This window comes from Pyxicephalus adspersus, chromosome 1 (genome assembly GCF_032062135.1).
Source record: "Pyxicephalus adspersus chromosome 1, UCB_Pads_2.0, whole genome shotgun sequence".
Lineage (NCBI taxonomy): Eukaryota > Metazoa > Chordata > Amphibia > Anura > Pyxicephalidae > Pyxicephalus > Pyxicephalus adspersus.
Genome location: NC_092858.1, coordinates 76,761,252 through 76,780,843, shown reverse-complemented (window position 1 = coordinate 76,780,843; position 19,592 = coordinate 76,761,252). Strand labels below are relative to the sequence as shown.

Here is a 19,592-nt window from a genome sequence, read left to right as displayed (position 1 = left end):
AAGTTAGCAAAATATGAAATACTGCTTAAATACTAAATATTTCCTAACAGGAAGTCGTGTGTTTCTGCTGGGTAATTCTGTTCTAATGCTATGAGTAGCCAGAATCCCCCAGTATTGGTTGCTTGCTCTTCAGCCCCTTACACAAAATTTTCACTAAATGAGTAAAAAAAAAAAATCTTTAAAATGAAATTACTGTATATGAAAATAAAAAAAAAAAGGCATGATTAAGTCTAAGGCCAGTAATAACATAGCACTGGTAGCAATGTTTCTTTCAGTTTGATATTTTCAGGTCTGTAACAGGTTCACTTTAAAGGTGGGGGTGTAAATCAGATCCCCTCACTGTCACCCCATTCTGCTGTTGGTAGAAATTACTTTTAGCATCTCCCCAAGGCCACAGCAATTCACTGGCTTGAATAAATGGCAACTGTTTCAAAACCTCATCGCCAGTCTAAACATTATTGGTAGCCTATTGGTAAAACTGGCTCTAGTAACAACTATAGGACAGGAATCTTCTTCAATTTGGAGAGACTTCTCATTTCAGGGGACATCTTCAGGACAGGAAGTGGGAAAACTTTTCAGAGAGACATATACAACAAGAGATAACCTGCCAGGTATTTTAACCCTTCCCAAAAATTGCCTGGGATCTGTACACATTTATTTTTTAAAGCAGGGAATGTAACTTTTACCAAACATTCAATGGAAGCAAGTTCATAAAAATGACATGCACCAAGAAAAATCACCTGCATTGAATGTTTGGTGAATATCAGAATAACTGTGTTTTATTTAAACATTCCCTTCGATGTCTGTAGTATTGCTGTTAAAGTGCATAAACTTTTAATAAATGTTCCTTCATGCTGCTGCTGTACATTTTACAATTCTAAGCAAACAGGGCAAGTGAACAACAGAAGTGTAGTTGACCCTGAAAATTCAGGTTTGCTTTGGCTCTAGGTCTGCAAATGCTGTTGTCGCTCTCAGTAGAAAGCACTACAAATCTGATATTGGACACCCAAGACTGAATAAATAAACCATAATGGTACTTTGAGTCCACAGGTCACCAGGCATTAGCAATTACTGCAGATTGCTTTATAGAACACTCTATTGTGTTACATTTTTATTAATACTAAAATAAAAAATTGGCAGTAAGTTTGCCCTTTCAAATATGTTTCTGAAGTGTTTATAAAACAGCTATACCACATGGCTTTAGAAGAATATCTCATTTCTCCTTTTCATAAAAAAAAGTACTGCAAAAAAAAAAAAAAAAAAAAAAGCACTTTCAGCTCAATCAGTACTGATACTATGTAAGGGACATCTTCACTTATTGTAAAAAAAGGTCCCAGCAAGGACACATTTTAGTTCATAAATCAGGGCTCAGAACTGGGCTTGTCAGTCACTGCTGAAATCATTACAGTGGTATCCAATTTCAGACCGTGTAAAGCTCTCATCACAGCATATGTCTGCTACTGCAGATAAATCAAATCACATGTAAGCCTAAGGTTCATTACCTTGTCGAAGTTTTAATTTCCTCACAAGATTCACAGGTTGTTCCTGAAATATGAACAAACTGCTGTCACTTTTAAAACGTGTTTTTTTTATTTTGGAATCTTGTGTGCACAGCTTGCAGTGTTTTCTTGCAGAGTGTGTGTGGCTGTGAACCTATACAATTCATGAGTGTGGTTACCAATGTGATGTAACAATGGTTTGAGGAAAATGGCGCAAAAGATGCAGCAAGCAGGAGCTGGCCATTAAAACACACACGCATCGAATGCAGTGCAAAAAACACGTGAAAGAGAAAGAGATGAGATCAGTGATGCAGATAGCATACAAATGGAATAAACATGAGTCAGTCCAACTCAAGTCAGTGATATTTGCAGACAATGGTCAAGATTGTTTGCATCCTATTAGGCATCTCTATATTACATTTACACCCAACACTAACAAATTAATTGTCACAGGCAACAAATTCTAGCTTCTGTATATAGCTTAAAAAGTGTATGTATAACCAAAACTTTTTTGTTATGATAGGAAATTACCCTCTAGGACAGGAATTCTCCCCAATGGAAAATTTCTCTCTACCTTTTACACGAATGACAACTTTCTTTCTCCATGATATAGGTTACCAGAAGAAATAGAAGGTAACATTTCCACATTGGTGACAGAGACAGCAACCCTCCCTCATCCTGCCCAACACTTAAAAAGGTTTTTCTTTCTGCAGATACATTTGAGGGCTTAGAACAGGAGTCCACGCTGTGCACATGGGAAGATGGCCTAATGTTTGCTTACTAGAGCACCCTGGGATTTGATGTAAGCAGGAGTGGTGAACTTAACAACTAAGGCTGGGTCTACATGGGCATTTTTTTTAAAAACGCATGTAAACATTCCTATTGTGTTTACATGCCTTTTTATGCACTTTTATTAGCGTTTTAAAGCTTGCTTTTAAAATGCTGGAAAATGTCTATGCCACGTTTTCCTGCGTTTTTAAATTTTTTGCATATTAAGTGCTCAAAAACGCGAGAAACCGTCGGAAAACGTCCCATTAAAATCAATGGAAGTGTTTACCCACGTTTATATGCGTTTTTTGGTGTTTTCCAGTTTTTTATTTTTTTAATCGTTGCAAGCATAAGATAAATGTCATAAAAGTGCCTAAAGGAAACTGGTGTAGATTCTAGATTGTCCTGGTGTAGATTAGCCCATTGTAATGCATGGGAATTTCAAACATGGGTTTTAAAAGCCTCAGGTTAAATGCTGGGGAAACAGTCCATGTAGACTAAAGCTACCTACACACTTCCAATTATTATCGTTAGAAAACGAACGACGAACGATCCTGCACGATAACTACGAACGATCGTATAGCACCAATCCTGCACATAGAGATAACGACACGATCGTTCGTAGATATTGTACACACAATAGATACCATCGTTTGAGCGATAGAGGAACTATGTGCACGACAGGATCCGATCCGCCGGTCCGGTCGTTCGTTTCCAACGACTTTCCTCGTTCGTCGGCGTCGTTGGTTACTTTGGTTACGTTGGTTACGAACGATTATTTGCCCAATCGATCGTTCGTCGTTCGTTTTGAACGATAAAAATTGGAAGTGTGTACGCACCTTAAGCCTAGAAATGTGTGCCTCTTAAGTGATGCCAGGAAGAGATTATTCACTTCATTGCCTTGTAAGATGACTGGTACACAAACAGGGAGACATCTGACATTTAGGAACCTGGAAGTGGTTTAACCTGTCTCCGTAATCTACTAACCAAAAACCTGATTCATATAACACAAACAATCTTAGTATTTCAACAAATAGAAACATGAATGGTCAGGAAATGTTAAATAAAACCATATTTTATAAAGGATTGTTCTTTCTTTGATTGTACATTTTGTGATGTTCTGTTTCCCTATTAGAATAAATCTTTTTAGTTTGCCCAGGTAACCATTATTACTAAAACAGAAAGTGGGGGGACATGCAAAATATTTCCAAGTTATGAGCAGAACAAGTGAGGGGGATTTTTCTAATAGCATCTGACCAAATGACAACTAAAAATTTCCTCTGGATTTTCCTCACTTTGTAGATATTTTAACTCACTTCTTACTCAATGATACACTTTTGATGATAATGATGAACCAGCAAGCTATAATTCCAACACAACTGACTGCCTATAATGTCAAGAAATCAGATTTTCAGATGAGAAGGATATATGATTAAGCACAATGAACTGTTTACATACGGTATATTTTGCTGAAGTTCAATTTTACCTATACAATGGAGATTGCTGTTGTCTTTTTCTAAAAATGAATATTTGACTAATAATTTAAACAAAATGTCACATAGATAGCAATTGAGAATGCTGGAAAAATTCCATTGTACTTGTATATCCTGATACATGACTTCTCTAACCAACATTGAACACACTGGGGAAAATGCTACCACTGTTCAGCCTAACTGAAACCCCATTGTATCCACATTTGTATCCACACAGTTCAGCTGGTATTCGTTGCAAGTTCTTTTAATGTTAAAGAAAATGACAAACCACAAGTAGTTGCATATTTTGTTACTAAAAGCAGGCTTCATTTATAACTTGCTGCTGTGGTACTCTTTAAAAAGTGTACTCTTTAAAAAGAAATAGAACTGGATCTACAAAATCCTAAAAGGTTGTAACTTGTAAGGCTTAATTGCCTTTTGTTTACCGTCAATTTAATTTACTAGTCAGTCTTTTGCCCATGTTCAAATCTTTGTACTGGTAAACTAGCAACAACACGTGTGCACCATTTCCATATGCATAGCAAATATAGGCGAGACCATCCTTTGATATTATTCTCTGTCAGAGAGGAGCTTACATGGAAAAAAAATGCTTGAATACTATCATTTCACAGATTATCCAGATAATCATTAACTAGGTTCAAATAAACATGGGACATTTACTAATGGGCAACAATCTTACCCAGCTGATCATTTACCAATTTAAAAAAATAGGCAGTGATCATACTTGCTGCAAGTGCATGGGTACAATTGTGAAATTGTAAAAAGCAGTGGAGTTCTGCATGTTTTATTCAGTCTTTGTGTTTTGCAAAAATCAGCACTAAAGATAAGGCAAGCAGGGTTTTGAAATAAACACTGAATGCTGCTTTATATGTCAGGGTAAACTTTAGGGGTAAAAAAATTATATATAATATATATATTACATTTCCAGTGAACTCTCTCTCTCTACTTCAGTAGCTCCCCTGAAGTAGATCCGTGGTCTGTAGCTCTGGCTGGTACCCCCCCCCCCCCGGAGCAGGGTCAGGAGAAGGACCCCTCTTCACACCTGCATTACAAGAAGTCTCTGTTCTTGGTCATCAACCCAGCAGGTGTCAAGAAACCGTTCTCACTCACTTGTGACAAAAAGGTCCTTCAGGACCACAATACTCCTTTCTCCATGTAAGGGTGACGTTCAGAAGTCAACAGCCGCCGATCGCCAATCTGCATGGAGTTCAGGGCGAATCTTTTTGTAAAATACATTTAGTATGAGCCCTGTAAAACAAACTAGTTTACAGTTATGAAAGGAAGATATTGGGGACTTGGGTTTGCACACCTAAGGAGGTGCCAGGGTGGACTGCATTCAAAATATACCTTAGTTCTAGTCAGCCATACCTCCAATAGTCAGTCCAGCAATGTTGCTGACTTTCTCCATGTGATTATTTACATATTTAAATGTGGATAATGCAAAAAAAAATAGCACCATTGATTGCTGTTCTAGTATTACTAACTTACAGTTTTAACTTATAAAGCTAGGCTGTGCCTACTGCATTGTCATATAAATTACTGGCAGCTTTGTCACCAGGTTGGGCAGGAGCCGACCCCTTGGTATTTATGGCCTGCACCAAGGAGTGTGTATAGCAAACACTAAATAAATCAGCAAAAACTTCACATTTCACATTAGACCAGTATAGAAGATCTATTATTAAAATTCCTGATTGGTGTTAGAGTACAGTTGTAAGAAAGTGATGGACCGAAACGGATGATTAGCCGTTTAACTGTTATCAAAATGAACACCTTTAAATTAGGTCACTGAACACAACACTTACTTTAATTCTATCATCACCACTCGTTAATTTATGTCAAGTATAAATTCTTTAATGACTTCTTTAATTAATGTTGTCAAGGACCACATAAATGTGTTAACTACAAAATCAAGCTATGAATATTACTATACACTTCCACGCAGCACTAATATGGAAAATTTTACTTTTATCTCGTGCATTGGATTTTACCCTAGCAATTCTCCTAAAGACCTAAAAGGGAATTAAACGTGCAAATACTTTCCATAAATACATTTTTATGTAGATAGATTGTTGGTAAGAATCTCTGCTAGTGGTTTGATGTTCATTTGGATGAAGACATGGCATTATTAAGTGAGATGTTCACATTATTGTCCTATTTGTACAGCATAATATCAGCTGAAAAACACTGCCAAAGATACCTATGCTGCAATACAGTAAGCCATACAGTCACGTAAAAACCTCCAAACAACCAATTTAGAATTGCATCTTCCACTACTATGTAAAGCCAAAACCTGATTTTCAGTATGTTTGGCATTGTACCTTTCTATACAATTTTCTTTAGCAAATCACATTTTTGAACCCATTGCAGTTTCTTACTAACGCTGTTAGTAACAGCACCTACTGTTGCAGGCTATAGCCAAGATCTTGCAATTAGTAGCAGCATTGTCAGCCTGCTGTATAAATACCTTTAGTTGGACTTTGTGCTGCCTTAAGCTACGTACACACGTCAGATTTTTATCGCCCGATAATCGGCATCGGCCAATTATCGGGCGAAAATCTGCCGTGTGTACAGTCGGTGTCGTCCATCGTCCAGACGACCGACCTGCCGGATCCACGGACGATGGACGACAGCCGATCGTAATGAAAGTGAAGGGGAGAGCGCGCAGCAGGGTGCCGCTCCGTCGCTCTCCCCCTCCCCTCTCCATAGAGCATGAACGGTGCTGTATGTACAGCACCGTTCATGCATCGGGCACTCCCTTGTCGTTGGAAAGGATCGTGAAAGATCCTTTCCAACGACAAAAATTGGCAGTGTGTACGCAGCTTAATAGGTCTACCAGACAACCAGCCTGATGGTCAATTGAAGGAATAAACGTGGCAACTCACAGTAATGTGGCCAATTGTAAGGTAAATAAATGGCTTAGCGTTGTGCCCTGGAGACATAAATTGCTGTTACTAGCACATTGTCAAGGTAAAAAAAACTTTGTAACAGATTCAAAATGGAATAACTTTTTATAAAATAAAGATGCTTAACCTGGTGTCTCAAGATAATTACCGTTATAGAATCGGTTAACAATCAGCTCAGGCATTCACATTTTGTAATAAATATAACATTTAGGGCTTATTTAAAATATTAGTTCTGTCCACATAAAGTAAAAAAATCAAGTCTTAGGGTATGTTCAGATCTGCTCCTGGAAGCATACTCTGCACAGCTAGGCTTCCAGAAAAAAATAAACTGCATTTGTAAAAGCATGTACAGGCTTTGGAGTCTATGGAGATGCACGGACAGCCAAACGACCTAAAAGTTACATGAAGCTTCACAACAAACGCTTGTAAAAGCCTGCACAAAAATACAGACCCATTCATTTTTATGTAAACCATTTTTACAAGGCTTTTGTAAGTGTTTGCAGGCTGTAAAAATGCTTACAAAAGCCTGAAAAAACAAAACAAAATAAAAAAAAGCAGAGGTCTGAACATTCCCTTACATGGGTAAACCAGTAATGTCACATAAAAGAAAAGAGGCCTCAGGTCTGTGTGGGCTCATGACTTGGCTCTAAAATACACAGATAACTCATTTTGATATATGGAGCAAATGTGGCAAGTAAAGGCTGCTGGGGGGTGGATGTCTGGTTTAGGCGAACCTGTTGTATGTCATCAGCAAAGCACAGGTTCACTGGTGGGCTGGAATGGGAAACAACCATCACAGTTACCACAATTAATATCAAATCCTAGTAAAAATTGTAGGCCTATGATTTGTGGTCATATGCACAAATGAAGACAAAAATGTGTGCTGGTGAAATATTTAAACTGTTACTTTTATTCTAATGTATACAAAACTACTTCATAATGAAGTCACTTAAGACCCTTTCTAATCAACCTTTTTTAAACAACAAGACAACACCAACATCATTATAGGCTAAATAAATGTTAGGAGGCCGATAAAATATTTTCATGAGCATGGTCTACTTGCATCTTGCAGTTTTACCTAGCAATACAGATCTGTATGCAGAAACACAAAGCCAGATAACAGCTTACAGCCCCAAGACCTGTTACTACCACAACCAATACCATAGGGTGATAATGAATGATACCTTTGTGCATATGACCATAAATCCTAGGCCCACAGTCTATACGAAGATTTGATAAAAAAAAAACCTTCCCCCTCCAGGTTCTAAACCCTTTACCCATATTTTTATCAAATGCCAAAACTAGTCACCTAACTTTCCTATAATATTAAATATAAATAAATGTATTTGACTGTCGAGTAATACTATAGGGCATGACTAGATCTTGAATTAAATGTCCCGCTGTATTGGGGTAATGTCTGAGAATGGACACCAGCACAAAATGCATAGCACAGTCATCTGGGCTGTGCTTTGATAATGGTACAGCAGAGCGAGGGGGCTGGGGAAAGACTAAATCTGGTGTTATACACGGCTTCAGTGCCGCATGGAGCTGGAAATGTGATTTTCCACTATACTTATGATGGACTCAGTAAAGATTAGAGGGCTCTCAAAATAGTACAAAATTAGGAATGTATAAATTAAAGACTAAAAAAAAAAAAAATAGCTACCATGATAACATGATAACAGACAGGTCTGACAAACACAATGATTTGGGGAATAAAGTTGGAAAGTTGAGCCATGGGAGTCCTTTGGTGCCAAGCCAGAGGGAGGCTGGGCAACATATCCAATCACTATTTCAACAAACCTCGTCTGGTGGCGTCATACATAGCACCATAGACATTAGATCAGCCTTTCCCAAAAAGGGATTATCTGTGTCAGTGGTAACTGAACAGAGAGGCATAAATTGCTCTTTGCTCAAGGAACTCCCAGAAACCTCTGGAGGAACCCAAATTGGATCATCACTCAAACCAAACATTTTAAAATATAATGCAATCTCTTCCCATTAGGAAGGTAGTGATAAAAAATAGTCTGCTTTCTTTATTTAAGGAGTGAAAAAAATATAATGGGCTTAAAAGTTGAATAAGCACAATTCTTTTTCATCAGACATTAGCAGTTAGGTGTACAAAAAGGAATACGTATTCTGGACCAGTATATTGTATACAGATACAATGTACATGCCAGTTACAATCAGGCTGTAAGTGCTAATAGATGTGCATTAATACAACGGTGTGAAAATGAAAAACCTAATCTCCTTGTATCAATTCAGTACAGATACTATATAACGAGGTCTTGTAAGCCACGTTACCCCTTGATGGAATATTCTACACAAAAACACATATACATGATATTATATATGCATACATGCTAACACACCATGGTTAATAGAATATTTTCACAAGTATTACATGGGGTCACAATGTAAGATAATACAACCTCATCATTTGGCTCATAATAATTCCACAAATAAAATGAATAGAAATGTGATCAGCTTCCTGTGTTCTGATGGAAAATAATCTGACGTGGTTTAGTCAAAGGGTCATTCTTGTATATTACACACCCAGATTAAACATAATATTCCAGCATCAATATTATTGAAAAGCCACAAAAAACAAAAATGAAGTCCTAAATGTGACACTACTTTACAGATTTATACCGAGGTAAAACAAAAATAAAAAGTGATGTGTATGTAAGTTAGGGAACCTATTGCAAAGACCTGGCTTAGTGCTGACTATTGGTCCTACCTAAAGATGACAAAAAAAGTGAAACCTTAGTGAAGGACAAAGAACCAGTCACTTTACCCAGGAATGACCTACCATGCTTTGTTCTGCACTCTGTGTGGAGGTGGCCATCATGGGAAAGTAGTGAGACTTTGCTTCCCTAAATCAGACCCAACCACCTGATGGCTGGTGGGGTAAGGATTATTAATAAGCTTGAAAGGTGGAAAAGGGACAGATACACAAAATGAAAAAAAAAAACAGAAGCATTAAGATACTGATACTACATGTCTTCAAGTATATCCTCTTTTATAACAGGACCCTAGAAAAGCAATAAGCAGGAGATAAAAAACCTAATCAAATTTCATGAGAAAACCTGCCACCAGAGGAAAGACAGGGCAAAAATATATTTATATTTATTGCTAAGGTGGTATTATAACTTCCTATTCACAATTAAATGGAACCCATACAACCTTTTTACCCATCTTTCATTTTACTTGTCTAGGTATCTATTTTGGTTTTCTGTATTAGCTTTGTTAGGACATAAAAATGTGTAAATATGTGTACATTTTTATGTAATCTTTAATCAAGGTGGCAAATAGTTTATTAGTCCATGCCATTCCCCCAGCTATGTCATCTAACAACACATGTATATAGAGGTTACTGTAAGACCTTTATTGTACGGTTTTGTTACAGGTTTAAGGCCAAAAAGTAGTGAGCAAAAAAGGTTTTCTGCCTTAAAATTTGGCGGTAAATACTCTTTCAACTTAAAGTGTATTTCAGTAGTGAAATCACCACCTCATTTATTGTCCTTCATCTCATACAAACGTGTTAAATCTAACACCATAAATATTTGCCCTTTACAAAACAATCCCTAGCATTCCAATTGTGCTGCAGTACCCTAGAGCTATATAAAAGAATCTTCAGGCAGACAAACTATGTTACAAATGTCAGGCCTGCTTTAACATATATTACTGTGGTTGCCAATATAGGGACACTTTAGAAAATATTTGTAAGATAAGAAATAGATTTATATTTAATAATATGCACACTGAATGGACAGAAAAAAAATCTACTCAATATTCATATTCTGTACTGTAATTCTACAAGGGGAAAAAAAGCAAGTGAGGGACATTTAGGCTATATTTCAAATCAAATGGGAGTCAAACAAAGCATGAAACAAGATGTAAGTGATATTCCCAAGTGCCTCACCATGAGGTTTCACAGCACACTGCTAAGTCTCCAGGCATTAAACATGAGAAATCAAATGTTTTATACTCTGGAGCTTTAAAAGCTGGGTGGTCTTTAGAAATTGCACAGTTCACCAGAAGACAAAAACACACATTGTCCATCTTAGGCCATGACAGTGCTTTGATTTCGTAGCATACAGTTCTTTGAAATAAAGGCAAAGACCAGTAACCTTATCCTGCTCTATCCTGTACACAACTTCCCAGTGATGGAGAGCAGAATTTTAGCAGCTTTAAAATAAGACAGACTGACTTGCTATACAAATACCCTTTATTAACTCTTTGTGTATAATGATAGATTTAGATGATCATTTGACATTGATATTTCTGTTGCTAAGGCAGATATTTTTTTTTAAACAGCATATCTTGGTTGTAGCAATATCCAACAAGGCAATTCATTTTAAAATACAAACATAAAACCATGCTGTCATGGCAATAAAAGATTTTAACCTATGGCCTGTCATGACAAATAATATATATCAATGACGGTCAAAGCTGATTGTTTTCAAAGATAACAGAACTTTTGGTACAAGTGGTCATTAAATGTTAAATCTTCTGTACTTTTTCCCTGTAAGCCTTATACCTAGCTGTCTAGTTGATGCTCGAATATCTATGGAAAGGCCATCCATATAGGAACAAATAATAATGGACAGTTTTTACCTAGTGGTGATTGGCTATTGGGGGTGCAAATACAAAGGATAACTGCAGTGTTCTCTCCAGAAATCTTTTTTAAGCTGGGTGGAACAAAGCTGTAGGTGGGTGGCAGCCCCTCGATTGTTAACCAACAATTCAGTAACCACCCAAAAACAGCTGGGTGGTTACTGAAAAGTACTGGGTGGTGCACCCCGCCAAAAGGGCTGGACCGTACAAAAAAGTTTTTTTATAATTGAACAAATAAATAACTGGAACTTTGGCTTAAGCTATCTGATAAAGGATAAGTCACAGCACTATGAGATTCATTTTTGTCTTAAATTATCAGCTTGAGTAATGGAGCTCTGTAAACAAGGGGGTTCTGTCATTTGACAGGAAGACTCACTCTACCAGGTGGTTAAACACAATGAAAAAAAAGCAATGTTGCATATTTTCTTTACAAAAGTTTTCATCTAATTTATTTTTCACAACTACTTATTTCCCTTTAGCTACCGTATATCCAAGATCTAGAAAATCAGTGTAATCTAGCCATATACCTAATAAAATATATTTCTCTAATTTTTAACAGTTCTTCAATTTGTGTTTGTACTACCCACATATTTAATCTCATGCCCATCACCATTCAGACTGGGATGAGAAGGAAAGAACTGCAAACAAATCCAGTTTTGCTGTATTGCACAGAAGAAGGGAAAGCCTAACCAGTGAGCTGCTCTTCTCTCACCATCTAATCATATTCTTGACCAAGCTGCATCGCTTTGACTGCAGTGGAAAGTGAAAACCAGACATTTTTTTTTTTTTTAATAACCATTAATTGATTAAGAAGAATACAAGTAAGATAATACCAAGAAAAAATAAGAATCAGTCTAACAGGGTACTTTATATTATACCTTAAATTGTAAGCGTTTTGAAATGTTCCCAGATATCACCTTCCAAGGTGACTCAAGTTGGGAGCAGCTGCACAAACGGCACAAGATGATGTTCAGTGGAGACGCTATATTGATCCGCCTATAAAAAGTAGCACAGCCTACCACAAATCTTATTTTTCTCCTGAAGAGAAACAGCTACAGGTAATGACTCCCACAGCATAAACTCTATCAAACAGCAAGACTGTTTCAATCATACAGTGGACTTGAAGATGCAATGTAGTGCCTTTTATATCATTTTCCAGAAACTTTACCATTATTATTGAGGAACAAACAGATGTATTTTAGCTGAGTAATTATGTCTAAATTATTACAGATTATTAAAAGAGAAAAACTTGCCAAATAACTAGGAAATTTTGTAACACTTTGCTATATTAGATCCTGGAAAAAACTTGTGCATGTTTATATTGGTATTTTCTTACAGTCCAAAAGAAACATTAAAATAAAAATTTATATCACAAGCTGTATTTCATTGAAAATAAAATATCTGTGGTTGCCTCTGCTGAGATGGACTGCTTGTTATTGAAAAGCTATCACAGACACCAGTGCGAAGTATCTATTTGAAGCTATGTTTAAAAAAACTTCTACTTAAAAAAAACTATAACCAAGGTAAATAAAAGTATTTCTTAGAAATACAGAACTATGTACATTATATTCCAAGGTATGACAGATTAAACCCCTAGTATAAACCCCAGTTGTGTGTCATAGCCATAATGAATGGGTCATTAGGATGTGAAGTGTGAATGATTAACACAAACTGAGATTTTTAGTATTTTGGTATTTTATTTTTGTTAGGCCTCAGCCTCATGACTTTACTTTAAACGTACAGTTACATAAACAAGCAGCTCAATGTCTTAAAGTGGCTATATACTTTTCCGACAGCCTAAAAAGACCATTTTCCAAAGTTCTGTGTATAAATATCTGTATATAAGATGACCTGCCACATATGTTTACACTTTGGAACAGAAAGGAGGCGACTGTGTTGTCAGCTTATCTAGTGGTAATGGATCGTTAGGTCAGGACAGGTCAAGCCAGGGCTTTCCCTGTTAAAATGTCCATGTACTGTTCATGCAATGTATAGGTGACAAGCCCATCTTGTACTAACCAGCCTCCAAGGCACATGCACTAATCTGAATAGCATACGCAGTATGAAAACCACTGAATTTTGCTCAAACATTATAAATAGAAGTAGGACGGCTTAGTAAAGCTAGAACTCCTGAAAGATGGCCACACACAGCACAAATATACGGTATATATTACCTTGTGAAAGGATTGGGAATCCTGCTTATCAGGCCTTGGAAACCCCCTCACCTGTGACGTGTTGTACATACAGGAAGATAGTGTCAGTATTTCCAGCTTCCTGTTCACTGGACAATTATTGGCAATGCACCGATGCCGAGTCATGTCCGATGAGCAGGCTGGGGAAGCCCAGATAACTGTGAAATCTAGGACACTAAGATAGAAAAGAGAAGTGGTGTGAGAGTCACAAGACTATCTTTAAAATGGGGGAACCCCTGAAATAACTTTTAGGTCTTTGTGGAACCTCTGCTATAATTACTATATACACAAATCACAGTATATTAGTGTGGTGGTCAATGGGAAGAATTTCTCTTACATTGCTGGCAGTGATAGCATTGACAGCCTTACAGACAGCCAAAAGGATTATTGGTGTCAGTTATAAACTGACCTGGGGATCATAAACAGCCCATTGTTCAAGGGACCCCCCAGCAACCTCTGGAGGAATCCTGGTTGAGAAAAACTGGTGTTTTACAAATAATTTGGCAGGTGTAATGGTATATTAAACTGTGCTTTTTGTTCACCTGGCATTCCACTGTGCGTTGTATACCATCAAGAACATTTCATTTCTCTAAGATCACATTGTAGAACATTACCAATGTTTCATTTAGTTACATAAAAGCAACCTGACCTTTTAGGAAGTGGAACCTTCAACTACAGACTGAACTGTATTTGTCACAATGGTCAGTATTTATTACCACGTGATTTCTATTTTCAGCTCTCACTGGTTCTAAAATCCACAATTGTAGTGATAAATAATGACTGCTACAGCTTAGTAAATGGAGCTTGCAGTATTCGGCTTTTAAAGAACTGGGCTGGGATTAAAACCTTATGTAATTCCCAATCATTCCCTTCCAAATTAATGCTCGCATCTACCTACTGATGTTTTAGTTACAGCTGTCACTTTACTGCAGACTGCTGAATTTGAATCCTTCTATTTCCAATGGGCTGTATTGGCATTTTTGTCACAGCTAATTACATCACAATGTAAAAGAATATGTTTGCACTATCTGACCTCGGCTGTTTCACAGCTCCCTCCACTAAGAAATCAGAAGAGCAAAGGGATAAAAAATGCATTTGTGCACTGGCCACGCTCCAGTGAACTACAATAAAGTTAGATCCAGCTTGAAAATATAAATAGCCCAGAGACACATCATGTGTAAATCTGACCATTGCTTTTATGAAAAATAAAGTTGACAAGCTTTATGATGGAGACATGGACCATAAGGCAAAACCTGTACAAGGCATGACTATCTGTTCCGAACCAAACATTTCCAGCCTGAGGCTGCTGCCAATAGGGATTCTCTTATTCCTGAATGTGACTAGTAACAATACATCAGAAACATCTGTACTACAAAGCAGGCTGAAGACAGTGGGCCATTCCTCAGAAAATGACATTTTGAATGGTCCGATATTCCTACTTGTTATTGTCATGACGTCTGTTCTAATTAGGAAGCACGCCTGCATCATCCTGCAACAGGGGTTTCAAGGAGGGCAGAGAACACACCCTTTTAAAATCGATGTTAAATTTGTATCCAAAATAAAATCAAATCACCCAACACAGTTAAGTAAGTGATAATCTTGCAAGCATAGGCAATTCAATCAAATTTTATGTGACACAAATGAGTATTTGTGATATCCTGTCCACAAACACAATCAACGCAAGCCATGATTGCTACAAAACACACCTATGTACATGATATACACATATACACGGACAGGTCACAAATGAACAAGGACATAGCCAACTAATGAAACATCCAAAATGCAGCTGCTGTAATAGCTTTAAAGCACAAGATGCCTATAAGAAATCAAACGTGCTGAATGTTTATGGTCCCATTATTTGAGATATAAAAGGACAAGGATGATATGTGAGCAGCAGAGATTTCAGAGGAATTCTCCAAACATGTTGGAAGAGACTGGCATTGGTGGTTCATGCTCAGCACTACATCAGGGTGCCATTCTGCCTCTGTCCACACGTTGGCGGTATAATTACAGAGAGAATCGCACAGGACGCAGGATACAGATTACAGAATTCATGTGACTCCTAAACAAATCACTGCAATAGTTTCCAAGTAGAAAACAGAATTCAACTATGTTCAAGATACTGACGAGCCAAAGGAAATCTCTTCATTATAAACAGGTCAAACGTCTATCAAGGTTATTATTATTATGTATGTCCAAAAATAAATGTTTTGGCTCCATTATTTGTGCTATTACATCAGGTTATTTGTTGGGAATGCTGAGAAATGCACTGAAAGAGCTGCACTATGCTGGCACAGGACGCCTAACATAGAGAACAGCTTCCAAATTGCTTTACAATACTGGAGAGATGGATGCTGCTGTTAAGTTCTGAAATAAAATTGTTTTATAGCCCTCTAGCGCAGACATTTGGAGATGTGAGAGCGCTGGAAGATCAAGTAGCGAAATCTATGGCCACAAATCTTCCAGCGCTCAGAATATCACACAGGAGGCAGTCCCCAGCTTTATTTATCAGGCTTCTGTTTATTATAGTACAGCCACACCCAACATTCAGTAAGGATGACCCCCTGCACAATGATGGGGGTGCTCCTCAGCACCCTGTGTGTAGCTAGAGGTGCAGGCAGCTCCTTTTGTTTCATGTTTGCATTCCTCTCACACACCGGCACTAGTTGTACAAACAATTATTCACATCAATCCTCAGGGACAAGTAGACAAACCAGAAGAGCAGCTCAGGTTTATTTCCCGCTGTCTGCATACAGGGCAGTCTTATGTCTATATATGTATATATCTTATATATGCATATGTCTATATATGTATATGTCCTATATATGCATATGTCCTATATATGCATATGTCCTATATATGTATGTGTTATTAATGTGAGACTTGTTCCCAGAGAGGAGGGCACATGGTGAGATCTGTGCATTCCCTGGCTGATGGCTACGTGTTGGCTGCACATCCTTCCTCGGGTCGGGGGGTGAACACATCACCATAGCACACAGGTTTGGCAATGTAAATGAGGCCCCCAGGTACTTCTACCAAGGGTCCTCCTCTTTGTTCCTAACCCGGGACAAGGAGCAGGGGATAAATCAGCACAGATCGCCTGCTGGGGACATTTCTTTACAAAAGCCGCACAATGCTGCTCAGCTGGCTGCCTACATGGAATAATAATAATGTGCGAGATCTATGCACAGCTAGTAAATCACAGGAGAGCCGCACATTATCCCATTCACCAGACACTGCACAGGAGGTCATGGCTAAAGTGAAAGGTTTCATTCTTACACGTCTGGGTGAATGTTACATAATGAATGATGTGCCGCATACACTCGAACAAGTTTCACGGACGGCACCGAAGCTTCTGATAAGTTGCAGTGTGATGGCCACAAAGTGTGTGGATGACAGGACGCAGTGATTGCACATGCCTGCCCCTGACACATCCTAACTGGCAGCAGGACACAAGTGGCCATCATGGCTATGCTGACACAGGAGGGTTGCCATGGCAGGGAGGGAGCCCAGCCTGCAATCAGGGGACTTCCAAACATGAGGCCATGGCATGACCGACACCCGGTTACCCAGATCCCAGTAGTGGCACCCCATGCTGCCAGGGATACACACGGCTGTGACGTCATCACCCTACCAGGCACAGCTGTGGGCACACAAAGTTTGCCCCCATCCCCCCATTACCTGTCCGGAAGGCGGCTGCACACAGGACACACACGGTCAGGAGGCTGCTTGCTGCCATGGCTGAAAGATCCGATCCCAGCATGAGCCCGGGCCGGCCGGGGTGTGAATGGAGGGGGCACCTGTAGCTCTAGTGTCCAGGGAGGGTTAGCGTTGTCCTCTTCCCGGGGTATCACCTGGCTGCCCTCACCCGGGCTCTACGAGTCACTCAGCGGCAGCCACAAGTCTCACAACACGTCCCCAGCCAGCACATCAATCCCAGGCACGGAGTTACCGGCAGGTGCTGATAATAGTACACAGGGAGGCTCCGTCCTGCAGCCGCCGCTCTCCAGTCACTACTGACTCTCTTCTCTCCACAGCCCGACTCTCCCTCCTCCTGTCCCCTCAGCCTGCCTACGCGCGCTCCCGCTATCAGGCGCGCCCCCGCCGCACAACTCTCTTACAGTGCGGACAGGGCACGGCGCGTGCACGCACAAACTTTCCCAGGTGCTCCCCCCCCGCCCCTCACCAATAGTTTCTGAGGAGAGCGGTTTGCGAGTTAGGGGAATAACACCCGACTGGTCCCAGTTAGCCTGTTACCGTCTCATATGTCACCTAGCGGGCTGCACCCCACCCCCTCTATCTCAGCCGCAGGTGTTGGGGCGGCGCGCGCACGAGCCTTCAGCAGGTGCCTCGCGCCGTCCTCCTCGCGGCGCTGCAGGACCTCTGGTGAGAGGAGCGGAAGGGGCACGCGCCGCTCTCATAGATTGCGGAACCGCGCGCGGCTGCCCTAGTCCGGCACCAGGAGCGGGCCAGCGACAGGGCGAGTCCTGGGGGACCGGAGAGTCACGTGTAATGCCAGAATGTACGACTCTTATCAACAGGTGCCTCGCCCGAGGGGCCCTGCAAACTTAGTGTTACTTCCGTGTGTGTGCTGCGCTTTATTGCCGGGCTGTGTGGAGAGGAGTGGAGTGATGTGTTCCCGCTATTGTGATAACCCGGACACCCAGAGAGGAGATAACGAGCTGCCAGCCTGCGGTGTAACGTCTGTGTTTGCCAAACAAGGCTGGCCGCATTCCTGAGGGCTGACCCTCCCTAATCTCTGTTATTGTTCCTGCTGTCTCCCGGGCTCAGGGCACGGCCCCGGTGATCGAGCTGCTCGCGGACCGTACAGCACGCACCGGGGGGGGGATGGGAAAGTCCTGGAAGCGGTAATGTCTCGGATTAGGCGAAGTTTCACTTTCACACAGCAGCTGATCTATGAGTGAGGTCATGTATAGTTCCCTGATTACACGGGGCTTCCCCGGGTCACACGGCAGGGCTGGGCTGTTTATTAGCTCTGGTCTGGAATACAATCATCAGTCCATGGATCAGGACTCTGTGTGTGGTCACTGACTGAGAATTCCAAGGTGTGTCACACATTCCAACATTCACTTACATTGTGCACATTTGTGGATAGTAAATAGTACATCAGATTCACACGCATTTGGTATGGCATGCCATTCATTTTCACCACACCTTGCCAATAGTGGGTCCTGGTGCTGAGCTGACCTGGGCCCCACCCCTGATGAACTGATTTGGGCCCCTGATGGCTGAGGAGGGCCCTTGTGAAGTGGCACACCATGCCATATTCAGCACACACATGTACATAGCCCTCTTTGTCCTCTCCTTCAGCAGGACCAAGAGACTGGAACCAGAAGCCAGCAGAGGTGCGGATGATGTTACAGAAAGATGTTACTGACTAGCAATGTGGGACAGAAGATTGTTAGAAACTAAAAACATACCAACACCCATATTATGTCCCTTGGTCTGTGGAAAATGATTCACACTATTCACACTTGTTCTATTGTAGCCGGAATAAACAGAGAACCATTCATTAGAATGAGAGTAGTGGATTATGATGGGATGGGGGTGGAAGGATCATCTATTCCCTGCCCTTGGATTAGTGAATTGCTCTTCAAGAGTTTCCAGGGGCTCTAGTGCTTGTAAATTAAAACAAATATCTTTACATTCATTCCAAATCAGTGGTTTACAATGGATCAAAGCCATTGGATAATCATACAAGTAGTGTACTCAGAGCCAGCATGATGGAACCAGCTATGGTGACACCAATCGGAGCTCCGCTTCCACTGCAGATCAGATTGTATTTTCTGATCATATGAAATGCTGTCAGTGTGAGGGCAGTGCCTGGCATAGCTGATACCCAGGGCGGATTGATATTTTAACACCCACACACATCACAATTATCGGAATTTAAATGTATACTAATAATAGAACTAAATTGGAAGCAATAAGGATTTTCTTGATCTAAATATACTATACATACTCATCTGTAAAAAAAATAAAGGCTTACTAGTGCAGCAGGTTGTTTGCTGTGACAAAAAAAGTAAATTATCAGTGAGCACAATAAAAAGAAAAGAAAAATCCAATATTTTAATAGTGTTGCATTATAGTAAA

At 39.9% G+C, this 19,592-nt stretch overlaps 1 protein-coding gene across 1 annotated transcript in view; it reads right to left on the bottom strand.

Annotated features, from left to right (window-relative positions):
• Window positions 1-18,295, bottom strand: part of ALCAM (activated leukocyte cell adhesion molecule) — a gene marked incomplete in the record, with an annotated part of 53,792 nt that extends 35,497 nt beyond the window's left edge. Inside the window, 1 exon segment of the mRNA XM_072415133.1 lies at window positions 17,160-18,295. Coding sequence (XP_072271234.1) covers window positions 17,160-17,241 — 82 coding nt within the window.
• Between the last annotated feature and the right edge of the window lie 1,297 nt (window positions 18,296-19,592).